Below are 22,083 nucleotides of genomic sequence, written 5' to 3'. Positions count from 1 at the left end.
AGCACATAGCATTGTACAAAACACAAGCACTAAAACCACAGAGTCTAGAAATACATCCTGGGTTACTTATGTGTTCTTATTCCTGTCAGCTGTTGTCAATAACTTTGCCGTTTCTGACATTTGCAAGTGTGTTATTTAACTGTTGTAGCAGCATAAGCATGTATGTGTGAATGTGTACGTGTGTGTGTGTGTGTGTGTGTGTGTGTGTGTGCGTGTGTGTGTTTACTGACTCCGGCCTCTGTAGTTCATCTACAGTCATTTTTGAAGTATATTTTGTTTCACACAGAAGTACCACAGTACCTCTCCTGTGTGGATATTTTCGTGAACTTTGTTTACAGACTCCGGTTCTCTGTAGTTCAGCTACAGGCATTTAAGAAGTATCTAATGGTGCATACACAGTATATAACTATAGCCACAGCTTTATGAGGAAATGTTTTTGCAAAGTGTACAGACCTGCACAGAACGGGGATAAGAAATTGCATCCATGTGTGGTGAATGGGAATATTAGTGGCCATGTAAAAGCTGCTGCTACGGTACAACAGCCTGACTTTTGAAATGTCCACGATGTAAACTGTATACACTCTGCTTAATGTATCTACTGTTGAATGTGTGTTAATCATTAAACAGAACAATGTATCTGCTCTCTAATTGTTTCTCTTTGATTTACTCTGTGAAGAATGAATGAGTGCTGTTCAATGATTGGCAACGTCTGTGCAATACTTCACCTGGGTGGAAATTTACAGGATGTTTGGAGGTGATGAGGCGGTCGACTAACTTAAAGGGGCATTCCACTGAAACAGGTCTTTGTGCTACTTCACAGTTTCTAAAATGTGTTTGGATTTATCCCCCAGCTGGCTTGAGAACTATGAAGCAGCTTGTTAGATGAGCCTAGCATAAAGATTGGAAACAGGAGTAAACAGCTTGCCTGGCTCCGTCCAAAGGAAACAAAATCCACCTAGCAGCACCTCTAAAACTCATATCTAACATGGTTTTTACAGACCTTTCTATGCTGGACTACTGGCTATTAAAATGTCCCTTCTTATTGTGTGACAGGGGACAAAATCCACAGTCCTTGTTCTGTGCAAAAATGTATTCAAAGGTTTGTCGGGCACGTAACATGTTAATTAGTGAGCTTTAGATGAGTTGATAAGCACATTGTGTTTGCTTTGTCCAGAGCCAAGCTGGCTGCTCCCAGCCCTTATGCTAAGCTAAGCTAATTGGATGCAGCTTCGTATATCACAGAATAACATGAGTGCGGTGTTGGTCATCTCATCCAACTCTCCGCCTGAAGGAGAACAAACATAATTCATAAAACTGTTGAACTATTGCTTCCACAGAGAGCCTGTGTTACAAACTGGGGCATGGCGACTGGGAAAAGCCAGAAAACCTTCCATCATTGGGAGTGGTCACACTGTACACCAAGATGATTTAGCCTTGTAGTCTCATATAGAACTATTTGTTCTTGTGCTGCTAAACTGTATCATCCATCTGTACACACGTATTTACACACCAGCGCCACTATTACCCTCTGTAGCTGAGACATTGGTTTCCTTTTTTGTTTATGTCATCAAAATGGATTGGAGACTCCATATTGTGCCAGACGGCTCCTTTGGGTGCACAGCCCAGCGGGTATGTGTGTCAGCGCTCGTTTTTATTGAGCTTTCAGAAAGTTTTGTTTTTCTGACCTTCCCCGTATTTCACATTGGACTTCTTGTGTGTTGAACAGCAGCAGCACAGAAGCAAACTGTCTGGGCTGCAGACGGTTACATAAGACCTCAACACAGAGGCTTTCTTTCCTGACGAACGCTGTTCAACTGCTATGCTGTGAGTGTATGAGGGCTTTTAGGGCGTCTGTGTGAGGACGACTGACATTCAGCTTCACCATTGTTTCTCTTAATCAGCGTACAAGTATCTTGTGCCTGTCTTTAAGTGTGTCAAAATCAATTTGAACACATTCATTATTTCAGTTTATATCGTGCTCACATATTCCCAAGTTATGTTGAATTAAATTACCATAAACAAACAAACAATTTCCACCTGGCATCAATATGTGATCTGTATCTGGATAATGACATCTGAACCACCGTATTAAAATACATTCTCAGTGTGTAAATTAGCTAAATTAGCTTTATTCATTTCTAAATCCCAGTGAAGGAAGACTTGTAAGCTTTAAGTATGTCTTGCAACATTTGAACATTAGAACAGGTTTTGCTTTTTGCTTTTCTGGGGAGCAGAAAAGCAAAAAGAAGCAACTTTTATAGTAAAAAAAAAAAGATAACTATTTGTTTAGTCCAGACTGCTGAAGCCAATTATTTACTGAACTTAAACTTTGAAATGCACATTTGTGCTGAATGAGGACTGTAAATCTTGCATTAGAGGGACTGTTTATAGGTGGGTGGTCAGCAGCAAATGTTTGTCCCTTGAACCCCATTACCAGCTACTTCAGCCATAGTAGATAATATTGTACATATGCAATGTTTAGAGCAGCGACTGGACAGGAAGTGAGGAAATACTTATGCTTGCCGTCTTGTAATTAGACCTCGACAAACAGGCGCACCCTCTGAAAACATGCAGATGCCACAAACACACAACAACTTCATTTACAGACCCGGCAAACACAGATAATCTTCATATATATATATTTATTGTGATCATTCTTCACAAAGCTGTAAGCTGTATTTTTTCTTTTGCTTTCAGGAAAAAGAACAACGGTTTTGAATCCAGACACAGACAAACTAAATTAGGGCCACTGCTGGATGCTTTATTACAACAGAGAATGACGAGGAGCTGGTGCAGAAAAGGCCCTACAGCAGAATACAGAATAGATTTATCCATCTATAGGCTCAACAGATAAAATTCATCTAAAATGATATAGTCACTGTCATCACTGAGGAAGACTCAGGCACACGGTTAAAAAAAAGAAGCTTTTACCACGTTACACTTCACAAATCCAAATCAAAGCAAGCTGAATATTCTGAAAACTAACTCTTAGATGCTCCTGATTCTGAAAAACAAAAAAAACATCTAGCAGGATAGAAGGTGGAAATAATGAGGACTATGTACACTCAGGTGTCCATCAGTGATCAGGCCACGTGATGCCGTCAGGTGTCCACATCGAAAAGTGACCGATGGTATGAAACTCCTGTTCTGGCTGTGCATGTTGCCTCAGACTGGCTAATGCCACTGTTGGTTTGTGGTATGCAGCCGCTTACTGTACTCAGAAATGTCAGTCATGTTCCACTGCTTGCATGAAAAGACTCTCGAATCTGCTCAGTAAATATGAAGCTGCGACCAGCAGCCGGTTAGCTTCTGTTAGCAGAAAGACAGGAAACAGCTTTGATTGTTTAATTTGAGGTGTTATGCCTGCTGTCTGTCAAACCTCCTGCCAAACCACAACTTGCAGTTTCTACACTTTGTTTTTCGTTCATATTGAAAAAAAAAAAAAAAAAACTATGCCATGTTAATTAGTTTGCTTTAGAGGAGCTGGTATGGTGGATTTTGTTTCCTTTGGACAGAGCGTTGTAAGACCACTCGTGGTGTATTATTGTAATTAATTTGAAGTACTTGTCTGATAGCCATAGCTGCTGTTGGACAAAGTTTGAATGTGCATTATGTGAAAAACAGTACGAAATGTGAGCAGATACTGTGTATTGGGCAAATTGTTACAGTATTTGGATGTACCAGTGCGAAAAGTTGGCTTTATTTTAAGTATCTCATAGTTTCCTTTAATATTATAGAGGAGCTGATAAGTAACTATGTATTTATAGGCAGGACAGATCATGCAATTTGGTAATAATTATGAGAAAAATGGAAATCAAAAATAGCTTATCAACTAAGGCTGGTCTGTAACGTTTTTGTCATCAAAACTGTCAAATAAAGAGCAAAAAAATGCTACAATTTTGCAAGGCCTGCGGTGACATTTTGACATTCCTTGTTTTGTATGACCACCAGTCCAAAACCCAAAGATATTCAACTTACAATGATATAAAGCAGAGAAAAGTAGTAAATGATTACATCACAGAAGCTACAAGTATGAAATGTTCTGCCTTTTTCTTTAAAAAAATACTTGATTATCAAAATAGTTGCCGATTATTTATTTTAGTCATCCAACTCATTAATTCAGCTGCATTAACTGTCTCAGAACATGCGTCTATTTACTCTAGAATTAGTGCCAAATTACCTGCTTTTCCTTACAGGAAAATTCTTTGGAAATTACAGACCCGTAAAATGAAGTGTTACTGAATTGTTGGTGAGAAGTGGAACAATAATAGAGAGGCAGTGACGCACCACTCTGAACCAACACACGGCTCTAGAACACCAGTAGCATACCATCAGACACTTTTCGAACTTTTCAACCACATAACTCGTCTCTGTGTACAAAACATCATCTTCACGTGTTCGTCTGCTTCACTGGGCGATCAGTTAAGTCTTAAACTTCGCCACCCTGCCCCTCGTCTCCATCTCAGCGCTGCCTCAACTACAGTGTGCAGTTTTGGAAAAAGTTAGACCGAACAGACGTGTTCCCGGTTTTATTTTGAGCGTTCAAAAATAAAAATACCCATATCCTTTGCTAGTCTCGTGTAAATCGTGTCCACTCGCAGGTTTTTAACTCCTAAATATGAGTAACTTCTTCCTCAGCAGAAGGTGATGCATTCATCCGCCCTTCCTGTCTGTCTCGCCATCAGTCAGGCGGTCAGGTGTTCAGTCGTCTTTGTAGTTCATTCTCTGGTCCAGACGGTTGTTTTTTGTCATCTCAGACAACAGACAAAAAAGAAAGAGAGCCATCTGTCTGACCCCTGACCTCAGCTCCCGATTTTGCTTCTCCTCTTCGGGTGTCGGGCCCCTCAGTGGGGTATGAGTGTGTGTTCAGGTTCAGGGGTTTGGTCTGTCCCGGCATCAGTGGGCGTCTGGAGGACTCGTTCCCTGTTCAGACCGGTATCCCCTCCGATCTTCTCTTTCTCTCTCTCTCTCTTGCTCGTTCACTCGTTCTCTTGCTCGCTCATTCAGCCTGGGCCCAGACTCCAATCAGCGTCTCCTGGAGGAGAGAGCAGACATTTACTGCAGAGGAGCAACAGGAGCCATTTTTCAGTCCGAAAACTAGTCTGTGTCATGGATAAAGTTTAAAGTTATAATCCTTAACATTTTCGTCTGCATGTTTTTCAGCAATAGCCATTAAATAGATTTAGATTCTGTATTTACATCTCAACACGTTAGTTTCCATTAGTGGTGGCAGAGTGTTAATTCTCCTTATTAGAGCCAGACTAAGTTACTGCTAATGCTAACTATTTATCACTGCTGCTTCACATTAAAAGCACTCCATCAGAGGAAGTGCGTAACCCTAATCCTGAGGTCAAAGCTGACAGTGAACGTTGATCAAAAATGCACTCACAAAACAAGAATATAGTGAGCTGTTGGATGAAGAGCTACACATCTCGAGCTCCTCAGCAATGTAACCAGCTTTACTGTGTTCTGCTGTTGTGTAGGAAAATACTCATGTTGTGTGCAGAATGAAATCTGATATGTTCTTTTTGACTGAGTTCTTTACTAAAATGCGTTTGTTTGGCTGCACTGCAAACAGATCACCAAGCTGCTCTTGCCGACACAGTAGCTGGTTAAGAAGTAGTATGACTTGTTACCATGGTAACTGGTGTCCCCAAGTTCACCACTGTGAAGCACTCAAAACTGGAACAAAATCTCAGCCTCATTATGAGTTCAGATATTGACTTAAATTGACTTAAAATAAAATATTGTCAGCAGAAGACATCAAACAATCTATTTTTTGGCTTACTGTCTTAACTGCAAAAACAGGTTGAGTTTTGTTTTGTTTGTTTTTTTAGGTAAAGACAATGTCTTTAAAGTATCAGAGTATGAGGTAATGTTTTGGTACCAAAAACATTATGGTTGAACTCTACAGCAGTCAATTATCAAACATGCTGCTGTAGTGTTTGAGTTTCGGTCCGGTGTTATGCTATATTTCTATTAGTGTAAATACATCCCATGAAAAAACAGTGTGTCAAGTGTCTCAGTACCTTCTGACTTCCTGTTCATGGCTCACAAAAAATACCTGACAAATACAAAGTTTCATATTTACAAAATGGCTCAGTTATTTCCTTAAACAGCTGGACACACACAGCAAACAAACAAGTGTGAATAGTGTATTTGTTGGGGCTACTGTCAGCGGCGGATTGCATGTGTGGATTCATGGTAATGAAGGAACATGTCACCCAGTGCAACAGTGTGGCTCAGTGATGCGTTTTTAATAGTTTTGGGACAACAATGGAGGACTATGGCACAGAGGAATTAGATAAATCAGGCTTTGACACACACACACACACAATACTTAGGATACAGCAAAATGCATTGTTGGTTTTGGTTTTGTCATGAGATCTGTTGACAAATCAAAAAATCCTTCACGGACTGCTAGTAGACGATGCCACACATCGTATGAATCGAGTCCTCTAAGATGTTCATGTTGTGTTGTCGTTCCACTTTACAGAAGCAAGAAAGACGCACAAGGTGCTGTTTATGTGAAAGTATAAACTCCAAGTAATCTTTATTTCCAAATATTCCTAGAGATTTTACAGAAAAATAGATAAATAATCTGACTGGAGCTCTTAGCACCTGAAAAACAGGATCTGTTAAAAGTGCAAATATAAACAGGACCTCATCAACATAACCTTTATTCTGTTTTTGTAACTAACTTAACAAAGTTTCATCTCTGGTGATAATGTTAAAGTAAAGTCCTGGATAAGCACTGGCTACACACGGCTGTTCTAGCTATTCCATGACATATCTTCCCTCCTGCTTGTCTTTCCTGTCTTGTCTCTCTTGTCTGTCTCGCTTCTCATGCCTTTGAATTCTTTCCCTTTTCACTCTGTTCAAAGAGACACCAACGTTGGGAAGTCAGTACATAATGCGATAATGAGCCCTAATCCAACACAGTCTATGGTTTCTTTGAGTGTCTCAGCGCGTCAGAGGTCGGGGCTCATGTCTCACCTTCCTCCGGTCTTGAAGATGAGGTCGGCGTTGGGAGCGCCTTTCGGGTGCTGGTAGCGAGGCCGGCGCTCCCGGTTGGTGTTGGCCGGAGCTGGACGCTGGGCGAGGGACTGCATCATCTCTGTAACACACACAGAGGAAACACGTGTTGACAAAAACTGTGATGAAAATGTTTCCTTGACGACCTTTTGTACACAACAAAAACAAGACTAGAACTAAAGAAGAAATAAAATTTAAAAACAAGAACTCTGCAATGTGTTAAATTTTCATCAACAAATGAGACATTAATGTAAAAGAAAGACAAATGAACAAAAATTAACTACTTCAAATCTGTTCAATCTGTAGCTTCTGATTAGTAAAACAATTCCTCCACAAAATATCTCTTCTGCGTGGAGTTAGCCAACTGACGGAAACAGATTTATGGACTAAATTCTTCTACAAAGCGCTCAGAATTAGACGAGAAACTGTAACAAAACAGCAGGAAAAACAACAAAACCATAAAGGCAGCAATGTTTATGAAAGGTAAACTAATGTAACTTCATCCCTGACCGCGGATGGAGTTATATAACTTTCAGTCAGCCATCTTTTGTGTTGGTGTAAGTGCAGGGTTACTGTCAGTCATCTTATTCTTCTTTCACTGATTTTTGCTTAAGAAATGTCTCTTCATTATGAGACCTTTTAGCTTCTCTACAGCTAAACTCACACGGTGAACAATATTTTAGTGAACAAGTGTCAGTCTGTAGTATCGCTGCAGAGCAGAGTCACATGGACACCATGCCCTTTCCTCTAAATTCTCCATCGACAACAATGACACCAGTAACCATGGTAACAAAGATGGCTGTAGCCTGAAAATGCTTAGAGGTCGTAAGAATTTTAAAAAAGCATAGCTAAAATTCAACAACAAATTCAAACAAAACTACTTAACATTTTGGCCAAAAAACCTTAATCAATACCAGTCTACCAATCTGTGTAGTGACGGCTTCTGCGTGGAAATGAATCTTATCAGCATGAACGGCGGTAGAAGCAGAACTTCAGAGGAGTCTTAACAGAAGTGGAACAATGTAGAACAACACACCCTGATGCTGTGATAAAGGTCACAGTTCAGGGTTTCTTTTTGGTCGTTGGTCAACTTTACTGTTAAGATATGACTGCTGCTGACACCGTGGCGTGCAGTTATCTATGTCATCATAACAGAGCAGGCGTTCATCGTGCCGTACCCTGGTAGTCCTCCTGCTCCTGTCGCTCGTTGATGTCCAGGGTGAGTTTCTTCATCCTCATGCGCTCCTCCTGTTCGGCCTGCTGCTGGTTGAAGTGGTTCGCCGCCAGGTGGGATGACAGGGGCACGTTCAGGATCTTATACTGTTGACCAGAAACACATGCATAGCCTTCAGCATGACAGACACAAGATCTAGGACCAATAATAAAAAACAGAAGATGGGTAACTGAAAGCTGACATGGCCTCACTCTCTCACACACACACACACACACACACACACACACACACACACACAGGATGCTTTTATTCCCTGCTGCAGTAACCTGGTGAGGCAGTGTGTGTTTACAGAGAGAGAAATGTCATTTCCCATCCACATACCTACAAAGATAGTCTGTGTTCTCTCCAACTTTCATATGAAAAGTGATTTTTCTTTTACTGTTTTTTTTTTTTGCTTGTGTGTATCTGGCAGCTGTCCTTTCGCCAGAGTGAAGCCGTGTGGACTGAACGCTCCATTAAAACTCTGAGCCCTGGCAGAAAAGCTGGACACACCCTATAGTACAAGAACTAGTCTCTGCCCTCAAACCACACATTCCACCGCTGCAGCTTGCCTAAACACACACACATACACACACACACACACACACACACACACACACACACACACACACACACAGCTACAAGTCCAGAGTCAATATTATTCCTGGTCTCAGTTTGACGGAGGGGAGTGTGTGAGGGAATTTCATTCAGCGCAAAGGTTTCTGTAAGAGACAGTGAAAGTGTATCACTCCTGTCCTCGTTTGTTGGCTCTCAGATCTTTACTCATCTATAAAGTATTGATAAAACTGTACGGCAGTCCTGATCCTGTGAATGTTTTCAGACTTTCGCCACCTCTGGGCCCCTACAGGGTAAAACTAAAGAGCAGGGGTGGAATGTAACTACCACTGTACTTAACTTTTCTCTTTTCTTCCCATGTCACTTTCTCCTTGTTCCACTACATTTCAGAGGGCAACATTGTACTTTTTACCCCACTACAAGTACCTCACAGCTCACTGCCCTCCTCCATGCACGTTACCTGCTGCTTGTTGCCCTTGCGCGTTAGCATGACGAACTGCATGGTGTCGGAGATGTCGGAGTCTCCCTCCCCGATGCACGGCTGTCCGGAGCCCCCCTTCTTCAGCTGGCTCTTCAGCTGCAGAGGAATGGCCACATCCAGCTGGTGCACCTTCACCGTCTCACCGCTACGCTGCTGCAGTGACAAAACGCACACACGTCAGTTTCATAGCGAATAGAAGAGGCAGCATGGGATGCCTGCTGCTCACTGTGATCGGTTTCTTGCCGACGGGCGAGTCCCAAGATTATCGTACCTGCAGGTTCTCCAACATCATCTTATCCAGAGCCTGAATGAAGTCCTCATCCTCAGCGCAGGCCACGTGCTTCAGTCCACCGCCACGTATGGTAACCTCCTGCACACAGGATGTGAATTAACATGACCAAATGTACAAATATTTAACTTGAACAAACACCTCTCTCTTCTTGTGAAATCAGTTTTTTCTTAAAGCTAAAGTTAAAAAACTCTGACTTGCTAACAAAACCAATTTTAGGACACAGAGACTGGTTAATGCTCAAAACAGATCATTATGTTTATCACTGCATATCATACCTTATATTTTTTATCTACAGCTCTTGAAATGGACATATTCGATCTTACATTGTTTTCCTCATCTGTCTCATTTTCTTTATTGGAGTCGGTCAGATAGTCAGTGTTCTCCTCTTCATCTTCCTCCCGCTCCTCTTCTTCATTCTCAGATCCTTCCTGTGGAAAAAACACAGCATGACAGCTTGTTAACAGACATGTAATTGGGAGGTCGAACTTGGCCACATCAATTTGAAAGTTCAAACTGCCGAGGATGGGAGGATGAAATACGATCAATGTGGAGTTGGGACAGCAGCGTCTCGCTGACATCAGCTGGTCAGTTTGGTTCTTGACAACATAATTTCAACTCAGAAGGTCTAATAACAGATGTTTTTCAGACATAAATAGCTTTTTCAAAGCTTTGGACCGAACTGCAGTCAAGAGATATGGCTGTTATTAAGTCTGTAACTTAATATTTGAAATGAAATTTAATGTAGGCTGCACTGCCTTTGTTCATTTTCGTCTATATACTGTATGTTTATTGGTTTTTATTGAAATGTGCTGATTTCTGTATATAAATTTACTCCAAAGTCCACAGAAGAAGGGCTGTTAACTATCCAATAAAAATATGAACACACCATCACTAACAAAAAGAACCAAACAGGCAAAACACACCTGACTTTGACTGAACCAAAACTAATGGGTTATACTCCCTGATGCAAATTTATGCTGTGCGCTTTCGACAGGAGATCTGAGAGAGATCTCCCCTCTTTGGTCAGTATCTCCCATTTATTCCTGAGGCAGTTCCATTGTATAGAGGAGTTTTTCTTCATCCCAAACTCTGTCATTTACTTCGCTATGAGCTGACTGGCTGTTCTTCTTTACGTTATAAAATCAGCCACTGGCAACTTGACAAGCCACAGGTGATGCCATCTGCCTGCTTAAGTTGGTACTCAGCGATGTTCATAAACTGTCTGAGTCAGGTCATCAACAAAATAACTCACATCCTCTTCCTGTTCGTTCATTTCACTCTCGTTTCCCGACTGCTCCTCGGTCTCCGCACCGCCCTCCTCATCGTCATCGCCGTCATCGTCTTCCTCATCAAGCCCCTCCCCTTCACTCATGGCACTGGAACGACCGTCCTTCTCCATGGCCAGACCTTTATAAACACACACAGTACGATATCTGACAAGGAAGCTCAAACTCTTTTGAGGAAACCAAGATAAATGAATCTCTAAAACAATTTAAATCTTCTGCGTGAAAACATTTTTAGAAACAGCGACCAGATTACACGCAGGTGGATATGACAGATTATATCATAAATAAAACCAAGTCAAACCAAGCTGTATTCATACAAAAGCTTCAATTACAAATAGGGCAAACATTTAGAGGTGAATTATTGTTCCATTAGTGTGTTTTTCTGCGTTACCAGCCAATCAGGATGATGAGGGCAACTAATTACAGAATCTAATAATGCAACTATGTAGATAGCAAAGAAATGAAGTCAGACAGGCAGCATGAAGCTGAAGATCAGGTCTTGTGTGACTCGTGCTGAGGAATGCCTGATCCTAAAGTATGAAAGGTACAACAATGGCACCACTGTTTAGATGAGGGGGGGCCTCATCAATCCCTTTCTCTGCCAATTTCTCACACACACACACACACACACACACATACACACACACCATGGATTTAAAACGCGAGTGGCAGAAACTAAGAACATTTACGTAAGTATTGTGATTAACTGCCATTTTGAGATACTTGTACTTGTGTATTTCCATTTCACGCTACTCTTTCCTCTTCCATTCATCAGATTTATGATGTGACCCTGTGGAGGGCTCCAAACCCTAGGTCGGTAACCACTGGACTAAACTAGCCAACAGTACATAAAGCAGTTCAAACTATCTTCACCTGGTGCAGCTACAACAGTAAAACGCTGCTTACACACTGAAGCATCGGTACTAACATTATAATAATGTCATATATGATAATATAACAGCCACAAGAGACATTTTACTGTAGAGTAAATACTTTAAGGACCGTTTCCAAATAAAACTTCTGTCTGCAGGAGTTTTACTAGTAATGGAGTAGTTCTACATTGTTGAGTACTTCTTCCTCCAGTCAGTGTCACTCTCTGAGGGTGGAGTTTGCATTTTTCTCTGCACATTCCAAGTCAACACCTTGAAACTGTGAAACAAAGCCAGTGTTCCTGTGCTGCTATCAGACTGAGCCGTGCAGGCTGCAGAGTGAGATACACCTGCTACACAGACATTTCCTCCTTCCTCCTCGTCCCTCCCTCGCTACAGTCATTTCCTTCTGTCCTGAATATTGTGGAATTTGACTTTTGTGTGAAAATGGAGAAAATCAAAAATGTTGTTGGTAAACAACATTTTGGCCTATTAGAGAAGCAATATGACGACAGAAAAAAATCATAGCAATCAGGGGAATGAAGCTTAACAAATGTGCCGTTGTAATGTCAGCTACAGAAAGTTACTGGTATTCTTGAACATCATTTTATGGCCTATATGTGTTTACACTTTGGCAAATTAGCGATCCAAATGAGCAAATCCTCATTTGAAAAGTTCAAAAGAATGTTTTCCATGTTTGCATAAAAAATTACTTCTATGATTAATTATCAAACTAGATGTAGATTACATTTCTGTCAGTCAACCATTGTTTCAGATGCATGTCACTTTTTTGGTTCGGTCAAATCTATTTGGGTGAGCAAACTAAAATTAACAGAGAGTAACTCCGCAGTGGATGTCATTCATTTAAATTCATATCATTCATATATTCCTAAAAGCTCTGCGCTGACTTGGCCCTTTGATTGACTGTATGTGTAAGGTGTGTATGTGTAAACTTGTCTGACAGATAAAGCGGAGTGAGGAGTGATCCAGCATGATCATCCTCCTACACACTGGGGAATGCTGCTCAGCCGGGACGACAGAGAGCAACTCAACCGGCACGTCAGGCTGCCGCACGAACACTCACATCCTTTGCTCACGCAGTAATTATATGCCCGTAAGAAACAGCTGCACTGTTTCTCTTACCTAGTTTGACGAGCACCTCCCTCTCCAGGTCGGTAACCTGTTTAGTGGCCTCTTCCAGGGAGCAGCTGAGCCTCATCTTTGGCCTGAGCAGCTCCAGAGTGTCTGTGATCATGTAATCGATGTCGATGGGGAATGGGTGGTCCTTGGTCCAAACATCTACGCTCTTTTTCCACCAGATGTACCGCTGCAGACACACACATCATTTTGATTTTATTCATTATTATTATCATTTTGACTTCTGTAAGAGTCGACTCAGAAAAACAGCATCTAAAGCTGTCAAAGAAGTTTAATGGAATAAAAAGTGCATTACTTAACTGAGAAGTAGTGGAGTATAAAGTTGCATAAAATACAAACAATCGAGTAAATTAAGTGTGTGTTATTTAGAGAGTGAATGAACAAGGGAGTGACTTTAGATATAACAGCAGACTACCACCAACCTCATCTCTTTAAAATGAACGAGAGGAAATCAAGTTCGAATGAAAGAGATACTGATAATCTGACATTGAAGGCAGGAACTGAAGGTGCATAAGGAGCAGACATGCCTGGAAGTAGATGAGGAAACAGTCCAGCTTCCTCTTGCTGGAGCCTCGATCAAAGTACTGGCCACAGGTATCGAGCAAGGTGCAGACGAGGCGGATGCGGAACAGGTGCTCAGGAGGGTCCAAAGAGCTGGGGCTGCCGTCCTGGTTGATCCCGAAGGAGATGAAGGAGAAGAGGGTGCGGAAAATGACGGCCGACTCCACCATGCGGTAGTTATAGAGCTCGCCCAGGAACTTGGCGCTGCTGATACGCCGCTGGTTGAACTTGGGCTGGTTGACCTGCGAATGGAGGAAGACATTATGTTGGTACACATATTAAGATCCTAAGGTTAATTAGAGTAGCCATACAACACTGTAAAAATACTCTGTTAAGATTACATTCCAGCATATATCTTACTCAAGTAAAAGTACAAAGTACCAACAGTACCATAGGACTAATATTACTAATGCAAACATGAACAAGTATTTTAATGTTGTAGCTGGTGGAGCTACTGTTGGATTGTTTGATCTGTTCTAATGCATTATACTCTATAAAGAGAGTAAGCTATCAAATATCAAATTAGCAGAAAATGGAAAGGGAAGCCAAGACTTGTTGTCCTTCATCCTCTGTATCCTCTGTATTATATTTTTCTCTCTTCCAACCAAAAATCCTGCTGTGCTCAATACTTTAAAGATTTGTTATCAATTTAGGAAACATTTCAAATTTGTAGCTGCATCTCCTTTAGGCCCACGATGTAATGACCACCTGTTTCTTCCCTCATACTTTGATTTTTCTTTCAGTAAAACACAACAAAGATATGCTTCCTTGACCCACTTTATTAATTTCATTACAAATCTTTTTTTAAAATACCTCCAAGTTGGATGGATTGTTTCAGAGATACATAACCACATTCTGAGTTTATGCAATCAGTCCAACTCTAAATCAAGGGCTGCTTGGGAGGGAGAGCAGCGACTTCAGCTTAGTGAGGAATGAGGGGAGAAAGTTTGACACGGCTCATCTTGCACTCGTTCAGTTTAAGATTTTTCTAAATCAAGACCATCTATAATTTACCCAGAGGTAGATGTTTGAAGCCACATTGTCATTTGAGCCACATGCTCCTCTGCCCACAGATCCATCATTTTTGGTCTGGTTATGTCAGTAAAATAATGTCCAATGTCATTAGATCAAAGATATAAGGAAAGCAAGTCTATCTCTGGCTGGTTGGAATGATTTTGGGATCAGTTAGGGGGTAAACATGAGACATGGTCTCTAACATGTGCTAGTCAACATTTTTGCATGTTGCCAGTCAGTTGTCAAAGCCTGAGCTGTTGATTCAACCATGTAGAACCGCGTGGCTCAGGATTCTCACGTGTCCTGCAACATGTAGCATTGTTCTTCACACTTATGACAGTGACAACATGGACTTCCTCTTCAGTCAACTGTCAAACATGTCAGTAAATATTAGCACCTGTTTTTGTTTGTCTTCCAGTCCTCTCACAGTACCTAACCTCACCATAATGTAAATGTATTACTACATCAGAGTATCAGTCCACACATGTTATTTCTTTCCTTACCTCCATGCCCAGCCGGATATCTTCCAGCACTCCATCCACCACATGGATGCCCACATCCTCCTGGTAGGCCACCAGGCCGGCCAGCAGGTTGGCCACGCAGTGGATGCTGTTGTACTTGACGTTCCAGATGTTGACCATGCAGCAGATCAGGTAGCTCTTGACCTCGGGGTCCTGCCAGGGCAGCTTGCGCATCTGCCTCAGCACCTTCTCAGTGGTGACCTTGGACAGGTCCTTGTAGAGCAGCTTCCGGATGTACTCTTGCAGCGGCGGCCTCTTCTTCTTCACCGTCTTCTCCACAGGTGGGGGGTTGCAGTAGTAGTAGGCGTTTTCCACCATTGTCACATAGCGAGCGTCAAGATGCTGTGCTTGTTTTTTCCGCATCATTTGCTCCTGGAATGCAGATATAATATCAGCAGTTTACATTAGGACCGCGACTTAAAACAAAAACCTTACTATGTCATTATTAGATGATGGATGGCAACAAGGGCTGGAGGAGAGAAACTGAATTACAAAATAAACGCTTGTCAAACAGACCTGGTCCAACTTGTCACACCCAATTCATAATCACAACAAGCTCAACAATCGTAATGTGCGTCCCCAACATTTTGTTCCAACACTTTCACCAATTTGCTCTATCGTCTTTCCTGTATCGTATCATTGTCTACTTCTTTAACCCATTCCATGTGCAGTGATGATGATGATGATGATGATGATGATGAGGATGAGGATGAGTACTAACCAGCAAGACGCTGGTACGCAGGTGAGAGTCGGGGGATCTGAAGAGGAAGCGGCCGCAGGTCTCCAGCAATGTGCAGGCCATCTCGATATGATGATGGGTGAAATCAGACAGCAGCATCTGTTGGAAAACACACACACACACACACACACACACACATTTAATATCTTTCTCTTTGCCCCCACTATCGTTTATAGTTTCGGGTTGATTTTCTTACTAAAACTTTTAAAATGCTGTCCTTTTACTGTCCAGCCAACATACATATGTCAAAAATCGTTGATGCACTCATTTGAGTCACATTCAGCAAGGGACTGTATGAAAAACACTGAGGTGGGGAGGAAGGCTGAGCCTTATGTTTATGTTGTTCAAGAGACCCTCCTTGTTTGCATTGTTAATATTTTCTTTTGACCCTCCCCTTGACTAGGAAAAAAACCCTCCAAAAACTTTTAGTAACACAGAGGCAATGCATAAAGAAAATCAGATCATATATGCACATTAGAAGGCTACTAACTATGTCAAAATCCATGGCAAACAAACAATGCCTCCTTTTTCCAAATACAGGAAGTAAATAACCTAGTTGAAAAGTGAAGTGCTCTTTGCTAGAGATAATGTTCAGTCACTCCCTGAACACCCCCTGCCCCCCATAATGACTTCTGTTACTGCTGTGTGTTCATACCATTAAACTAACATGCTGCAGTGAGAGCTTTGCTGACTTTTTTTGCCTTTCAGTCAGGCTACATACAGCTTGCCTTGTCTTATGGTGGAGGTGTTTGGAACTATATGCAGCCTGAGACTATAGACTCTAGCTGTGGCTTAAAAAAGTACATCAACCTTCTCTACAGATTTTTCATGGAAAAAAACAATAACATAATTATCTTAGTGCTTTAACAATGCAGACGTTTACATAGAATATCTAAAAATAAGGGATACACTACCATTACCATGGAAAGTTATTATGGAAGTCTGTAGTCATATTCAGATTGTGACCAAACACGCAGAGACGTTTCCTGTTAAAACATCTTACTGATCAGCTCAGAGATAACAAAGCCTTCAATCTCAGATCGCTATTTTTCACCCACCTTGAGACAATGAAGTGTGTCAGTTTTTGAGAACATCTTGAACTTGGCCAGTTCTCCAATAAATCTGACTGTTTTATTTTTTGTCTCGATGTTGATCTGGTCCTTCTTCCGAATCTAAACACACAAACATTAATAAAAAATGAATAAATCAGACCAAGTTCACTCGTGCTAGTCATGATATTGTCATAGAGAGAATGCAGAGTCTTGCTAGTTTGCTTCTCCAGACTTCCTGAAAACTAACATTTAGAGAAAAAAGTGACAAATGAGTTTGCTTTTAGAGGACCCACATGAAACCTGAAGTCTCCCTTCAGCATGGAGCAGAGATCCTCAGCCACGTCTGACATGCAGGGATGAAGGGTTGCCACCAGCCGAGAGTAGAAAGGCAGAAGATCCAACCTGCAAGAGGACAAAGAGTCACTTCTCTGCTAAGCTTTTGAGAATTAATTATGATGATGGCACCCCCTGGTGGTGTGAGAAGGTAATGGATATGGCTGGAATATCAAAAAATACCACTGGTCAGAAAATGAACATATAGTAGTTTTCGCAGCTTTACCTCTGCCTGGGGACAGTGAAGAGGGCACGGACAAGCTTCCGCCTGTTAGATTTGGTGTTCATGTTCATGCAGAAGTCCATGGCCGCCTGTGGGAGTCAACACAGCGCTCATAAATTCAAAGATGAAAAATTCTTTACTTGTCAGCAACCAGTTGTTGCTCACTTGTAACACTGTATTATAAGCAAAAGCTAATCATCTAGCAGAGGTCAAAATGCTTTCAAGTCATCTCAACACAAAGCAAAGCACTTTTCCTTATGAACAATATGGTCATCCCATTAAATTCTTCTTTGTTTCTCATCACCTTGTCTATGAGGTCTCTGTTGACACAGTTGGGGAGCTGCTGGATGAAGGCGTCCACAATTAGCTTCAAGTGGGACCCTGTGTTGGCCTCTTCATCCTCTTGTTCTATACATACAAAAATATAAGTTAATACAAATCCACTGAATAAAATTCACACTGCAAAAGACTAAGCATAACTACCACCAGGTGCTTTTGGTGTTTACCTTGCTCATCCAATAGTTTTTTGTCCAGTTCTTCATTTTCTGCCTCATCTGGCCCTTCCAGTTCCAGAGGTTCATCTGTGATGTCCAGAGCCTCCAGCTCCAGCTCCAGTTCTTCTGTGGTGCTGGCTACATCCTTCCCCTCTCTGCCATCTGGACCAAGAAGCAACAGCAACACAGTCAGAATAAAATATGTGAATTTCTGTCTTCATCTGTCTGTGGATTTATTAAATATACCTTTGGCATCATCCTTGTCTTTGCCCTGGCTGCTCTTCTCGTTGTCCTTGAAGAGGATGGCAGGAACGAAGGCCTTCAGATCCACCAAGTTCTCGTAGAAGTTACGAGCATCTTCATCTTCCCAGATCCCTCCCTCCAAGTCGTACTCTCCAGGCTTACCAGGGGTGAAAATGTCAATGCCAGGGCCATGCTCTGACAGAGTAGAGAGAAGACAACATTATAAAAAAAAGTTAACTTCTGTGGAGATTTAATTCACTTAAAATAAGCAGAAAAAGAAAGGCCACATACCCTCCTGCACAGTCTTGTCCTGTGGGAGCTCTGGCATGTTTTCATCGAGCAGATCAGCCAGGGACTGAGTGTTGGCCAGCAGCTTCTGGTAAGAAGTAGCAAACTCTTCATACTGCTTGTGCCTGTCCTCACTCAGCTCCCCTTTGGAATGTAGGATACGCCTGAGGAGGACAAGATGTTACCAGGTTTTCATAGTACAACAACCATAAGGGACCAAGGAGCACTACTCTTGTGGAAAAAAACACTGAACACATTAAATGTGGCTGGGGACTCACCTGTTCTGCCTCTCAGTGTTCTGCAGCTCTCGGTGGTCCTTCTTCAGGTGTTTGGTGAGTGATGTGAAGTATTCCCGCAGCAGGTTCTGGAAGGGCTGCTGTTTCTCTGTGCTTATTATCTCGCTCGGAGGGAAGGACAAGCCGAACTTCTCAGCAGCCAGTTTCACCTTGCGGGGCACCAGACCTGCAATGTCATCGCCACAGTGCTTACAGAAGCTGATTACCACCGACACATGAGTGTGTGTCTCCCGGTCGGTCCCAATAATGTTCTTAAGCTGCTCGTAAATGAGTGACAGGCCCTCTTTGTCTGTGAAGAGGCCAACGATGGTAAGCTCTGCGATGAAGCGCAGGTCTGTGCGCAGCTTGCTCACATTGGGCGCCTTGTCCTCCTTCCTCGCTTCGAAGTGCTTCTTCCATGCCTGTAACAGTAATGGAGCAAACTCGGCGTAGCGTTGGTGGAAGAGGGAGCACAGATGGACAGCGCAGCCTACATCAGAGATCTTCAGCTTGGCCTCCACGACAGAGCTCACGGCCTCGCCAATGTACTTGCTGAGGTTCAGTGAGGAGAAGTCATTGGAGAGTGAGTCTCGCTGCTGTTCAGTAAGCGTACGCAGCTTCTTGACAAAGGCAGTGTTCTTTTTAAGGCTGGAGTCCAGTCGGCTGAAGAAGGCCTCTTCGGGCCGACCTTCTTGGGCGTTCTGGTTTTTGCTACGGAGTTCCTTCCTGCAGTGATGGCGCTCCCAGGCCTCCTGGTGCAGCTGATGCCCCTCCTCCTTTTCTCTGCAGAAATGGGATAAAATAGAGACAGAGACAATGAAGCAACTTTAAAGAGAGAGTATGTTGGGGAACTCAGAAATGTAGTCAATTTGCATGTGAGCTGCACTACACATGCTCTAGTAAAGTTTTCTGAAAAATGAAAAGTTAGTGAGTGACTCAGTGTTTCAGGGACATAAAAAAGATGTTGATGGGGCATTACAAACCTTAAATACAGTATTTTCATAGTGGAAGAGGAAAGGGAGTTAATATAATATAAGATTTTGTCACTCCTATTGTTATTCTTTTCTTACTTCTATTTGGGATTATCAAGTTGCCACGGAGTCTTTGAATTTGCTGTGGGCTACACTTGTTTTTTAAAGCCTGTATTTGGTTACATTTTGACAATTTGCACCATGACAGTAATGCCAAATAAGGAATCAGCAGCTAGCAAAGTTACGATAGAAACAGACGACTTATCAACTATGGAGCCTTTAGATATTGATAATGTAGGCTCTTAAGGACAGTGGCAGGAAAACGATGACAAAAATGTTCACCCTCACTTACTTCAGCAGAGCTGCCTCCTCCTCACGTTGTCTTTTGGCCTCCTCCTCTTGAAGCTTCCTCTCCTCCTCCTCTTGCTGTCTCTTCTCCTCCTCCTCTTTCTTCTTCTGTTCCTCCTCCGCTTTCTGTTTCTCCTCCTCCTTCTTTCTTCGCTCCTTCTCCTCTTTCTTTTTCTTTTCCTCCTCTAGGCGCTTTCTCTTCTCCTCCTTGCCACTGTCTTTTTTACCTCCCATTTTGGCCTCATCTTTTCCTTTGTCTCGTGCAGATGCAGGTCTTCTCTCACCATCTCTGTCTTTCTCTTTTTCCTTGTTACTGAAGGGGCAAACGTCTTTCTCATCCATGTTTACTGAGCGCTTGCGTTCAGCAGGCATACTGAGGAAACACAACAAGAAGAGGAATTTGTATAGTAAATATTCTGTCTGTTGTGCTGTAGAAAACTTGCTTTTTTTCTAATTCAAACAAAGGGAGTGCCCAGAAACATCTACATCAATCTTGTCATTATTGGCGTTAATGGTGTATACTGATGTTACACACCAATAATGCATCTTCTATTTTTCCCAACATTACTTAGCAATGTTTTATATTTACATACAGAATAGGGTAATGATATTCTACTTAATTACTGTGTGGCAAGATGGATGTTATGGTGTTTTCAACTTTTAGTGGGTAGTATTTTATTATGTTGCTGTGTTGTACTACATTTTTACAGTAAAAGAGACAATCTTGTATGCAGTGATTAAATACTGGAACAAGTATTCAGATATTTTACTTGTTAAAAGAGTAGGATCACTACAGTGTCAAATATGTGTGTAACATAAGTAAATTATGACGGACATGACTTGAACGTAATGGTAATAAGAGGCACAAACTAGGATGATTTGCATGTGTGGCCTGATGTAATATTTTACCGATAACTATTGTCAGTTTGTACTTGTACAAAATTTTGTAAGTAATCACTAGTTCTTAAAGTTATATATAAACAAACTGTCGGCATTGTCAGTATTAAGTCGTAATTTCTCGAACGCTCCTGGGATAAATATCTAAATGGGTGCATTATGTCAGATATTGTTGTTTCAAAGAAAAGGAGCGTAGCAAAGTTTAACTTAATTTAATTGTTAATTAAATATTCCATCGCTGTCATCAGTCTCTCTGACACACACCCACGCAGCTTCGCTGCAGACACTGCTCGTTAGCCACCTAGCTCAACTATATTCCCTTGTTTGGCATGCTAACGTTAGCTCTCTTAGAGTCACTGACGAATTATCTTAATCTTGGCCTCCAGGGGAACGGGATTTATTATGGTGTAACGACGCTGTAACGTTTAAAATGTGCATACAAATGCAAAACAAAAACAGAGTTAGCATTAGCATAGCTAGCGCCGTTAGCTAGGCCACTTGAATGGACGCTGAAACCAATGTAAACAAACGTTTTTACAGCGTTACACTGACAGTTAGTTCGCATGAAGTCATTGTGATTTAAACTTACAGTACCACACAGCATATATCCGTGCTTATCAATTCTAATTTTCGTGTAAATGTTGTTATAAAATGAAAAGGTTTACCTTCTAACTGTAGCAAAACAAACATCGGTCATTAGCGTTGGTTTCCGTGTGAACCGTGGAAGGACCCACTCGTGTTGGTTCCACAAATTATGCCTTACTGAAAATGTGAGTATGAAGTTATATTATATATATATTAATCAGGTATTTATGTGCTGTAGTTGGATATTATCGTATTTCTATTTAACTCGTAAATAATTGTATTTTTTAGTGCATTAAAACTATGTCAGACGGACAGGCAACGGCGACAGCGGCTATTACTGTAACAGTTGTCTTCAAGGACGGTGACAGCTGAAGTTTTTTTTTCTTTTTCTTCTCGTTAAGCATGAATCGATTTATTCGTCCACAGAAGCTCAAAGAACAAAACTGGAAGCTTTCTTTAATTGGATGTTTTGCCCTACTTACTCTTTATAATCATAATCACACAATATGATATGAGATGGTATTTCAGCCACTGGTGGGTGGTGGTAGGTTTTGTTGCTATGGTGAATTAAGCTGTTGCTAGGCTGTCTTTTTTGGTTGCTATGCTGTCTGATAACAGAGATAGTGGCC

General features: G+C 41.7%; 1 protein-coding gene across 2 annotated transcripts; it reads right to left on the bottom strand.

Moving 5' to 3' along the window:
* Positions 1-2,624: 2,624 nt before the first annotated feature.
* upf2 (UPF2 regulator of nonsense mediated mRNA decay) lies at positions 2,625-21,578 on the bottom strand. Of its 2 annotated transcripts, none has more exons than XM_070853688.1 (21): positions 21,535-21,578; positions 19,977-20,345; positions 18,657-19,436; positions 18,382-18,542; positions 18,094-18,285; positions 17,860-18,009; positions 17,658-17,761; positions 17,357-17,442; positions 17,091-17,199; positions 16,804-16,917; positions 15,728-15,844; positions 14,989-15,378; positions 13,438-13,713; positions 12,896-13,079; positions 10,850-11,004; positions 9,921-10,025; positions 9,577-9,675; positions 9,285-9,458; positions 8,214-8,355; positions 6,997-7,117; positions 2,625-5,035 (listed from the first exon to the last, which is right to left on the bottom strand). In XM_070853688.1, exons 1-21 carry the CDS (start codon positions 21,564-21,566, stop codon positions 5,026-5,028), a joined length of 3,870 nt encoding a protein of 1,289 aa, XP_070709789.1. In that variant the 5' UTR covers positions 21,567-21,578; the 3' UTR covers positions 2,625-5,025. The 2 variants fall into 2 exon arrangements, with proteins under 2 accessions (XP_070709789.1, XP_070709790.1); XM_070853689.1 differs by having other exon boundaries at positions 2,625-5,032.
* Between the last annotated feature and the right edge of the window lie 505 nt (positions 21,579-22,083).

Source organism: Pempheris klunzingeri, chromosome 22, assembly GCF_042242105.1.
Source record: "Pempheris klunzingeri isolate RE-2024b chromosome 22, fPemKlu1.hap1, whole genome shotgun sequence".
NCBI lineage: Eukaryota > Metazoa > Chordata > Actinopteri > Acropomatiformes > Pempheridae > Pempheris > Pempheris klunzingeri.
The sequence above is the reverse complement of the archived record's forward strand: the minus strand, read 5'-3'. Positions and strand labels throughout refer to the sequence as shown.

Bases quoted from the DNA above. Each gene is read 5' to 3' on its own strand.
- upf2 (XM_070853688.1), bottom strand. From the start codon at position 21,566: ATGACCGATGTTTGTTTTGCTACAGTTAGAAG. The intron at 19,437-19,976 runs GTAAGTGAGGGT...CCATTTCTGCAG, and splicing joins GAGGAGGCAGCTCTGCTGAA to AGAAAAGGAGGAGGGGCATC. The intron at 11,005-12,895 runs GTAAGAGAAACA...GTGTTTATAAAG, and splicing joins GGAGGTGCTCGTCAAACTAG to GTCTGGCCATGGAGAAGGAC.